Source organism: Antrostomus carolinensis, unplaced genomic scaffold, assembly GCF_000700745.2.
Source record: "Antrostomus carolinensis isolate BGI_N321 unplaced genomic scaffold, ASM70074v2 scaffold10789, whole genome shotgun sequence".
NCBI classification, from domain to species: domain Eukaryota; kingdom Metazoa; phylum Chordata; class Aves; order Caprimulgiformes; family Caprimulgidae; genus Antrostomus; species Antrostomus carolinensis.
The window spans coordinates 7,206-18,931 of record NW_010339229.1 but is presented as its reverse complement, the minus strand read 5'-3'; the positions used below and the strand labels follow the sequence as shown (position 1 = coordinate 18,931).

Sequence of the window (11,726 nt, the reverse complement as noted above, 5' to 3'; positions counted from 1 at the left end):
GAAGATTTTTTTTTAAAGGCGTGAAAAAATTAGAGGCCAGACGAAGAAAAACCTATAAGCAGGGCTCTTAAAGGATATTAGTTATTTTTTCAGAATAACAAAAATAGAATCAAACACCTTTAGAATTGTACCTGCAACCTTGCGTAAACAGCAATAGAAAAATTGCCACTGAGTACTGAATTATTATTTGTTAGCACTGAGTCACTTCCTAGCTTTTAAGTTCCACATGGTTCACTAACTTTGTTGTTTTCTCTGTATGTTGAATTTTTCTCTCCCCAGAGATTTGCCTTTTAACCAAGGGCCGTCGAACTGCCAGTGTACGAGCAGACACGTACTGTCGCCTGTATTCCCTCTCGGTGGACAACTTCAATGAGGTTCTGGAAGAGTACCCCATGATGAGAAGGGCCTTTGAAACTGTGGCAATTGATAGACTTGACAGGATAGGTATTATTTTTTTTCCATAATAGCCATTCTTAAAACCTTTCCACCTTCTCTTTTCCTTGAGCTGCAGGATAAAATGCCCAGATTAAACCCTTCTTAAAACTTTCATTTCTATTACACTGCAGTAAATGTTCTGTTGATCTATGAATAAGACATGTCCAGACAAGAAATTCTGCAGTCTCACTTTTAAATAATAAAAACCTTCTGAGTTTTAGAAAGCTCTCCTACTCCTATGGGGATTAGTTGTTATATTTTAATTATCATTAATATTATTTATTAATCCTGTATATTTCTTTTGCTGCCCTCAGCACCTGATAGGTTTTATGCTGTTTCATGTCTGGCAGATGACATTTTCCTGCATAAACAGTTTGAGTTGACATCTTTAATGCTGGGAAGAGCTGAAGCCTCTCAGCACACACAAAACCCGTGTTTGTTGAAGTGAATTAATCCTTTGCAGCAGGGCTCTCATTTTCCTCACAACATGGGCACTGCAAGCATTAATGGTTGGACACTGGTGTTGTTCAGATCTGCTTGAAATCAGAAAAGCAGGCAAATGAGATCCAAGTGAAAGGCAGAAGGATATGGCGGATTATCAAAACAGGGTTTGCAAAGTCTGCTCTTGTGGGTCCAGACATTCTAGACCTCTCTAATAGGACATACTAGATAAAGTATATGGTCTTTGGTTGGGAGAATTGCATTCTGATAATTCTAATTGACACAGGTTTTAAAATGCAGCTATGCATAAAAAAAGAATTTATCCTGTTTGTTGATGTTTCTTCAACTTCACAAGAAAACTCTAGTGTAAGGATTTCCCCACATCACTCTTTTTCAATGCAGTTATATCTGCAGTTTTTTCAAAGTGAATACAGAAAGAATTACACAGGTCAGTGTCAATGTGCAGTCTGTTGTAAGCTGAAGGTGTGATTTGGAAGAGAGCGTGTTTTCTTTAATATAGTAAGAGTAAAGAAATGAAGTACAAGTGTCTAATATTTAATACACCTGGTTTAGTATTTGGCAGACTGTGAACACTCAATACATTAGTTTATCATATCAAGACTTTCCAAACTGTTATAATTTGTCTTTCAAGACTCTCTCTGTAAAGTAGTCCAACTCTAGGTAATGTGCTTAAGTAATATTAGTAGTAAAGTCCCATTTGCTCTTGAAGTAGCAATCCCATCTGAAGTGCTGTGTTTACAACATGAAGTCTACACAGTACAAAAGATAAAATGTGAACCATTTTATCAAAAAAAGGAAGAACTGAGTGCAATTGTGTTCCGGTGTGTCTGATGACACGGAGCAGTGTCTACATCTTGCAAACACTGAGGGCCATCAAGCAAACATCAGGACACAGTGTACAGCAGTCATTATTGTGCAGGCAGGTGTCACATCGCCCTTGAGTTCATAAGCATTTAAAAAGATTGTTTCTTGCAAGCTAGTGGCCACTGGTTACTAATGTCTAATAATTAGTTCCAGGCAATGTGCTAAATGACAGGTGTATTTATAACTTATGTAACAGTTTAGTAGAAATTACCACAGTTTTGCAATGAGAAAGACATTAAACATGCAGAGCCCGATGGCTTTTTCCACCCTGTTGTTCAGTAAATTACCATGGTTACATTTTCAGAATAATTGTAGTAATAGCGATACACCTGCAAGTGAAGCTGAGGCTATTACAATACACAGCCCTTGGTGATGGGGGCTGAAACACAAAGTCGGAGCAGAGGTCTGCTCCTGTGTGTCAGGCTCACTAACTCTTCTACCTCTCTATGAAGGGAAGAAGAACTCAATCCTCCTGCAGAAGTTCCAGAAGGACCTCAACACCGGGGTTTTCAACAACCAGGAGAATGAGATCCTGAAGCAGATCGTGAAGCATGACAGGGAGATGGTGCAGACCATTGTCCCGGTGAGCTTGCAGCAGAAGCCCACCCTGAACTCCAGCACCTCCGCCTCGTCGTTGCGCATCAGGACGCAGTCCCCTCCTGTGTACAGCGCCAGCAGCCTGTCCCACGGAAACCTGCACTCCCACTCGCCCAGCACACAGACGCCCCAGCAGGCCGCCATCCTCTCGCCCTGCTCCTACACCACCGCCGTCTGCAGCCCGCCCGTACAGAGCCCTTTGGCCGGCCGAACTTTCCAGTACGCCTCGCCGACAGCCTCGCAGCTCTCCCTCATGCAGCAGCAGCAGCAGCAGCAGCAGGCGCCCCAGCAGCCCCCCGGGGCCTCACAGAAGAATGAGGTCCACAAGAGCACCCAGGCTCTCCACAACACCAACCTGACCCGGGAGGTGCGGCCCCTCTCCGCCTCCCAGCCTTCCCTGCCCCACGAGATCTCCACCCTGATCACCAGGCCTCACCCCACCGTGGGGGAGTCCCTCGCCTCCCTCCCGCAGCCCGCCCCCGGCCCCGGCATGCCCCCAGCTGGCCGGGCCACCATCCAGCAGCGCGTCTCGCTCTTCAGACAGATGTCTTCGGGAGCCATCCCCCCGAACCGGGGGTCCGCACTGCCCCCAGCCCCCCTGAAAAGGGATTCTTCCGCAGTCTTAAGCACAGAGTCCGAGGGAGACAAACCGCGGTTCGCCTCAAACTTATGATCCCTGGTAACTGTGAGCAACAGACTTGAAACAAACCGAGCACCATCCCCGAACTGTTTTAGCCTGTTTCCTAATGTACCCCAGCAGTCTACTATGAGAAAAATACTTTAGACAGCTTTGCCCTATGTAATGAATGTAAAAATTCTACATATAAAAAAAAATATATAAACAAAAAAAAGGAATTAAAAAACTTGTTTGAATTCATGTCTTCCTTTCTTGCAACCATTAGAAGTCTAAATTCAGCTGTAGTATTACTTATTTTTAGTGTGTCAACTTTAAAATCAGTCTATTTCTCTGTTCATGAGGTTTGCTATTTTCATGGTAAAGTTGTCAACACAATAACAAATTTCAAACAGGTATATTAAAAAAAGAGAGAGAAATAGCAATCTAACTAACACATAGTACTGACCAAGTGATATTCTGAAACCTTTGTTATTTCATTTATTGCATACGTGTTGTTAATTTCTCGTGGATTCAGTTGTTATTTCCCATTGTGTTTCATGTTCGCACTTTCCATTGGGGATTATATTGGAAAAGAAATAAATTGCAAACACCTGCAGTCAAAGGGCTGGCACTAACACTCCTCTGGATAGGTTGTAACCTCATGAAATGTCAACCCTTCTGTTGTTTCAGAAAGTTGGGTGGACTTTGATCTTCACATTGCTAAAGACTCTTACAAAGACTGTAAATATTGCCATTGTACATAACTTTTTAGACCCAAACAAAAATAGCTGCTGTGTAGTCTACCATTGCAAGGTCTTTGTTTAGGAATTTAGGTTCCACTCTTCACTTCAAAATTTACAGTTTTAAAATTTGTTTAAGCTAAGTGCAACACAACTGTTAAATTGTAATGCAATGGCTTAAAACCTACAATGTTACTTTTACTTGCAATGTTTTATGCAAAATTGTACGCTTGATCCTGCAAACCGCTTGTACTTCACCAATACCATCACTTTTCTTCTCCTTGCCCTCAGTAGCATCCGAGAATATTCCATGCATGCTTTGGAAGAAAAAAATTTAAAAAAACAAAAAAATAAATAATCATTAAAAAAGATAAAAATAGGTTTGGTCAGCCATTGTAGGAAAAGGCTTTATGGTATCTTAGAAAATAATAACCATTCATTGATTGTGTCTACCTTAAAATTCCTATAATGCTGACTTTGAATCTCTGGTTTAAGTCTAGAAGTGAGGTTTTTCATTTAAAGGATTATTTCTAAACCACAGCTTGATTTAGGCTTTCAGGTGCTTTCTGTGTCTTCACTGTAGTTTTGTAGTTGACTGTGGTGTTAATTTACAAAAATAAATATAATATAGCATCAAGTCTGTCTGGAAATGCACGATTTGCTCTGTGTGTATTGTAATTAAATGGATAGTATATCCTAAGGCATGTAGTGTCAAACATAGCCCATAGGTATGAGGTTTATTATTTTTTATGTCTTCAAAACAGAAAGGAAATGGTGACAGAAAGCAGGGTTAAAGCATACGGTTTTGTGAATGTTTTGTTTTGTTTGCTCAAACCTTCACGTTATCTTATCCACAAAAATAGTTCTTTCGTAATCGTTTGTGCCTGATTTGTCACATTAAATAGAGATTGAAACTAAATGTGTCATAATTTAACTCATTGAATCAGCATTATGGATGTGATACAAGCATATATTCTCTTCCTTAAAACCCAGCTGACTCATGTTAAGGAAGTAAATGCAAAGGAGTTCTTTTACCATTAATGCTGAGTTTAACGATGCATGGAAAAATTGAAGAACATCACAAACTACGTAATGCAGTGAATCCAGATGTACTTGAGCGCCAAGTAAATATTCTAAAGCTAACAGAGCTTGAACTCATGCTGCCTGTTATGCCTTTTACTGTAGTACATCAAATAAAAAATTTTAAAAAATCTTCCAGTTTTTGCTGGCGCACACTCACCAGTAAAAATCGATGTAATTAACCCATTAACATGCTGCTGCCATTAATTCAAGTGGCCCGGAGTATATGGGGAATAGATTGTTTAAAACTCTTTGGAACATTATGGATACGCTGCAAGACCATTTATGTATCAGTACAATACCCCTTATATTATTTTAATACTAACAAATTCTGTCAGTTAATTAAGATCATATACTGATCTTTCAAACTGTTTAAGGTTTACATTTGATAGGAGAAATGGGGTTAGTAGTGAAATATTTTTATATATATTTTTATTTTATTTTAAGCACTATGAAGAAATATTAATTCACATGGTCTTTCAGTGAAACCATAAATAATTTTTAATGACTTTGTAATAGAGTGGACAATATCTAGGATTTGTATGTTAATTAAAAATAATGGTACAGGGTATAAAATTATATACGTATATATATATATGTATGTATGAATGTATATATAATTAGATTAAGAAAAAAATGACTCACATTCCTGTAATATAAAGGTCCATTGCTAGTTTCAGAACTGACCTATTTTCTCTGTACATAAGTAAGCCCATAAGTATGAAATCTCACATCTGTACAGGATGAAATGTATTAATGAAAAAGGTTGGATCTTACTGCTGCTGGGAAGACTATAGATCTGATTCTTACAATAACTGTATGATCAGGGATGAGTTAGATATTTCTTTTGTCTTTGCTCAAAGCCATAAATAAATATATATAAAAGGTTATTAATAAATTTAAGAAAATATATAAAAAATAAAACCGTGAATATTTTTTTGTTTCAATATCTTTATAATTTACCATGAAAGAAGAACTGTTTACTTTTCTATTTTCTTTGTTCTGGGCCCAGAGTTGATATGTGTTAAGCCTGGGGAGGTGGGGGAAAAACTGCATGACAATTATGTGTACTGTAGGAAAAAGAGAACTTAGAAATTTGAGGATACCACCTGATTCATTCAAGCAACTCCTGAGCTATATTTTCTCTGTAGATTAGAGGAATTCGTTGTGCTAAAACCTTTTTCTCCACAAAACTCTCATTTAAGCCATTATCACTAACCTGTAATATTTCTTGAGTACAAATATTTGAAACTGAAGTTTACTTATATATAAGATTTTAAATATTCTGGAGGAGAATCCCAAGTAGTTGTTAGTGTAACTGAAGGAAAATTTATTCTATCGTATTTTCACTTTATCTTACTATGTGTGCCAATCAGAGATTGTGTACCTCTGAACTTGTGTATAATAGTTGAGATTTCAAGGGAACATGGATGTAGAAGTAGTGTTCATTAATTACATTTAGGTCATTGTAAATCAAAAAGCATAGTCCGTTCAAATCAGTAGTAGTTTGTTGTTTTGTTTTGTTTTGTTTTTACGTTAACTTCAATAGGATCAATATAATCCTAGACTGATAAACTGTGATTTTAAGCAAGCACGAGTAGTATTTTCAAAGTGCACTCCAAGGTGTATTGTGAATTCTTTTTACTTATCAATAGTATTAGGTTTTTTTATTTTGCATTACTAAGGTGTAACTCCAGTCCAACTGTAGTCAATGAAATTATTTCTAAAAGATTGGCATTATACTAAAAAATTCTTATTTAGCAGCAAAATTTCATTTACATTTGACCACTGCATAGTTTATACTTTGCTGTTTGGTCCAATCTTGTTATTTCATGCATGTTTGTGTACAGAACCAAGAGAAACAAAGGGTTGTTTTTAAGTGATATTTCATAACACTATATATGATATTTATATATAGTTTAATTTTAATTTAATTTTAATTTCATTCATTTAATTTTAAAAGCAACAGCAGAATTTGAAACAAAGTAAATTTTATTTTAAACAGCAAACTTCCATGTCTTGATGCATGTCATTAAGAGTTGAGCTTAATATTTCTATTTTCAAAACTTACTCATGAGTTCTCATTGCTGGTTTCAGGACAGAGAACTGACTGACTTCAATCAGTTTCACACTAACTTCAGTATTTCTATCCACATAAGTTCTTTTCTACTTTATAGATGATATTTTCCAGTGAAGAAAAATGTTTTGTGTTTAAAATAAGATGTTTGATTTTTAAACAAACCCATAATTCAACTGCTCTGGGAACACACAGTGACGTTACTAATTTCTGCTCTTCCAAAGTCCTCTGTTTACACAAAAAAGTGTTACAAGATAGGAAGAGAAAGTGTTTGTTCAGAAACCATGTCTCTGAGCTACAAGCATTATCTAGTACAGTCTAGAACACACTATAAGAATTGAGTATGCAAATTTTAGTGGATTTGTCGTTCCCCTCCCTTCTTTTTTTTTTTAGGCAAGGAAGAGTAAAAGCCCTAGACTTTATCCTTTGAGAAATACATGCTGTGAATCTTGAATCTATACATTTTTACCAACAATCAGTAGCCATTGCTCCTTTGCATATTTATCAATTTGAATCACCTGTGTGATTTGTGTAGTGGATCATACAGGCAGATGGCGTAATTTCTGATCCATGGTTACGTTTCCCTCACTTCTGTGAAGACATGTGATATCTTAACATACAGTATCGTAAGAACTTATGGTAGCACTGAATTTTTCAAGGCAAGATATGTGAACAGTAGAAAGAGAAATGCACTGATAATAGACAAGCAGACTATCCAACTAAATGAATTGATATTAAATCTACCTGTATATCTTCCATATACATTTTAAAATACTGCTATGTGTATGTGCGCCCAGTTTAAAAAAACATTGTGAGAATGAAAAACACATTTTCCATCTCCATTAGATATTTTAAGATGTATACCATGGCTCAAGTGATCCTTGGCCTATGAATTGACATACTCAAGTGCACATTTGAACTGGAACTAAGCTTAGCCCAATCCTTGAAACTGTTCCAGTTATGTAATGTTATTTCACCTGCTTGCAGAAGATACCATAATATTTTCCACTCTCCAGTTTTACATGTCAGATTTGCAGTATTGCTCCCCATACACTTTGCTTTGAAGACAGCATGCAGCACTGAATTAGTTCTTGTTGAAAGGTCATTGGTAAATTTGAATTGAGTAGAACTGCAGACCAAAAGAGAAGAAAAGATGCCAAATGCCAAGTCTACAACCAGTGCAAACTAGCCTGTACATGAAAGGAAAGCAGGTACTTGAATTATTTTTCTGGAAAGTTAGCAGGCATCTGCAGGGACTGTGCTACTGTGCTATGACTTTTAGCAAACCTAGAGTCCAATCTGAAAATGCATCTACAATGTCAGCTACTTCTAGACCCACACTTACTGGAAAGTTTACATAGATACAGGCAATAGTTCCTATAACATTAGAAAAACATCTGCCTTCTGTTTAATAACTGTTCTATAGGTTTCATATGGCATTTGACATCACAAAATTTGAGATGTTCTCTGCATGATACACTGACTGTGACCATTTTTCATGGATTTATTTACACCTTTTCTTCAGGGAGCAAAATGTGTGCAGTCTGTGTCCTGTTTTGTCACTGCAGTATAGAGATTTTAAACTGAGAGATCTGGTTTTGAAATAAGAAAAGTTCCCGTGAATCAGAGGGCAGTAACTGCAGATCTCAGTCTTCATTGTGGACACTTAGGCATTTTTGGGTTCTAGACCAGGCTCTTCTTGAATTGGATTTTTCATTTCTCTACAAAAGTAACAACAGTAAAAGTGGCCTAGCTGTGCTTGTTACAGCAGAGGTGTAGTCTGCGTTGTTGAGGAAATGCCTGCTGTGGTTTATATTAATTATTTTTTCCTAAGTGCTGGAGGATTTATGTCCAACTATATTGGTTCCTCTAGTCCAACCAAGAGGCAATGTGTGCAATAACTGATGCCACATTGTTGTCCACTGTAACAGGCAATCTTGTAGGTAAGGAGAGAAGATGGACAACAATATTAGAGGTGCTCTTACAAATAACTGTAAGTAGATGTGGTGCTTAGTTACATGGTTTAGAGGTGGACTTAATAGTGTTAAGTTTACAGTTGATAATCTTAACTAACCTTCCCAATCAAAAAAATTCTATGATTCTATTAAAAAATAGGACCAGGACTGATCAATTCACATGTGAATCCTTCATGATAAAACAGTTGTATTGTCATTGCAAACTTTTCCTTTTTTTTTTAATCTGCCAATCAATACACTTTCTGCCTATGATTTTTCTTCATCCTGTGATAAATCTCCTTGGCAACAGAAATATGTGACAATATTTGTAGGTGGTACTGTATCTCAATTGTATTTTAGTTTAGCTGATACTTGCATATTGATACTAAAAAAAGATTAAGTTGTGGGTTTTTTTGTTTTGTTTTGGTTTGGTTTTTTTAAACCAAATAACAGAAGTGTGTTGTGTGCATTTTACCAACTGGTATTATACTAATGCCTTCCTCCAGGAAAGGCTCAAATAATTTTAATAATTCACTTGGACCTTTGGTATTATATCACAGATAATATTGCCCTTGGCAGAAATTGTGAATTCCATGGAAAAATTCAAGAGAATGGTTTGCACATCTCCTTTCTTCAGTAGCAAGAGGTTGTTTATCAGTACTACCAGACAAATCAGATTCCAGATGGGACAACTGGAGGCTTTTGCTTTTGTTCATGCCTGCTTTGCAGGACAAAAAGGTGTAGATGTAGACACAATTCCGAACTCCTATTCAAAATCTTGACTGAGCTAATGCACATAGAGAAATAAGCTTCCTTAAACGTATGATAATCTTAAATCAGCTGGCACATAACATCAAAAAGCAGACTTTTAGACAGTGGAAAAAAAAATATTTGTTCACCACTGTATGTGTGACTGAAGAAGGCTTGTGGCCCTAAACACTGTGTATTATTCTCTATGGGTTAGATCAAAGATAACCTCTGAACTAAAAAGTGAGAAACTGTGTCTTTGGGTTTTTAATCTCCTGTTTCATTTGTATATATTTAAATCTCACAGTATAACAAATCCGAATTTAAAAAAAAAAAAAAAAGGATCAGTAGCCTTATGAATCTCTTAGGTTTTGATCTTCTGCAAGTAAGCGTTACAGTTGTGTTTCTGGTTTTAATAATAATCTGGTAGTAATTTAATTTGAATTAATCTGAATGAAAATGTCTCACATAAAACATCTCAGATTTGGAGTTTGAGAAGATTAATACTTAGAATCATAGAATGGTTTGGGTTGGAAGGGACCTTAAAGGTCATCTAGTTCCAACACCCCTGCCATCAGCAGGGACATCTTCCACTAGACCAGGTTGCTCAAAAGCCTCATCCAACCTGGCCTTGAACACTCCCAGGGAGGGGGCAGCCACAGCTTCTCTGGGCAACCTGGGCCAGTGTCTGATCACCTGCACAGTAAAGAATTTCTTCCTAATATCTAGTCTAAACCTGCCCTCTTTCAGCTTAAACCCATTTCCCCTTGTTCTATCACTACCTGCCCTTGTAAAAAGCCCTTCCCCAGCTTTCTTGTAGGCCCCCTTCAGGTACTGGAAGGCCACTATAATATCTCCTCAAAGCCTTCTTTTTTACAAGCTGAACAGCCCAACTCTCATCCTGTCCTCATAGGAGAGGTTCTCCAGCCCTCGGATCATCCTCGTGGTCCTCCTCTGGACTTGTTCTAACTGGTCCAGGCTGCTCTACTTTATAGCCTGTATTTTCTTCCTTGTGTCTATGATGGTCAAGTGTTCTTTAAAGAGGAGACTTTTTAAACTGGTCTTTTGCCATTTATTTTACAGCCTGCTAAGAAAAAGAGAGTTGGGATTTTTAATAGCTGACAAAACCTGGCATATCTGGGGTGAACTTCTATAGTGTAGGCAGTGTTATTACAGAAGATAGCACTGAGAACAGAGCACCATATGCCATGGTCCCAGTTATGTTGGCTATTTCAAGTCCATGCTTGTCAATGAGGTCACATATTTTTTATCGCTACACTCTTCAGGGTCACTTTTTGCTCTCTTATCCTGTACCTAATAGTCCTGTGCAAGACAGAAATACTGAATATCTGGAATATTCAGCAATTCTTCTGTCTTCTAGAACAGGTTTTTCATAATTTCAGTGGTGTTAGGTGATAAAATGCATTGTGTCATGAGGAATGATTGTTCTGCTGGGTTTTTTTGCTTTTTTTCTCAGATGTTTCTAGGAGCTTCTCAATAGTAATGGGACATAGTGCTGTCATTCCAAAGAGCATTGAAAAGAGCAAAAGTGACAATAACAATGAGTAGAAGAAAGGCAAAGAGAAGTGCCAGTGGCAGAAAAATTTTATTTCCTTGAAATAAGGCATTTGTGTTGAGACTCCTTGAAGGACATGAAAGGGATAGGGGAGGAAAGATGACATGTCATGTCCTATTTAAGGCTGCCAGCAACTCTGTCATGAGGGTAGTGATAAAGCAGGAGGAACAGGGGAAATCAGTCTCTCCTGTTTCTGTTACAAATACAGGACTTCTTTTAAGTAATTTATATCATTTATTTTGAGAATTGAAAGAAGATAGACCCACTTTGCTAGTTGCTTCTGTTGATATCAGAGCTGGACCTGCTAAAAGAGTGTAAGAGAGAGCATCTGGAAAATCACAAAACTGGTGGGTATTCTGGGCACTTTTTGCCACTGATCTCATGCAATCTTTTAGCACTTTTTGTATATTGAAACATGCTGTAGTAATTTTTTTTTCTTGTTGTAATAGCATCCACTCTGTGTCTAGCAATTACTTTTATGAACATTGAAATATGTTCATATACGTGGTTGACACGCTGGAGGGACGGGATGCCATCCAGGGGGACCTTGACAGGCTTGAGAGATGGGCCCATGCTA

At 37.4% G+C, this 11,726-nt stretch overlaps 1 protein-coding gene across 1 annotated transcript; it reads left to right on the top strand.

Moving 5' to 3' along the window:
* Positions 1-279: 279 nt before the first annotated feature.
* On the top strand, positions 280-3,031 carry LOC104530998 (potassium/sodium hyperpolarization-activated cyclic nucleotide-gated channel 1-like; the record flags this gene model as incomplete). The annotated part of the gene is made up of 2 exons (XM_029086944.1): positions 280-444; positions 2,214-3,031. Coding segments are annotated over 2 exons (983 nt in total), but the record flags the coding sequence as incomplete, so codon positions are not given.
* Between the last annotated feature and the right edge of the window lie 8,695 nt (positions 3,032-11,726).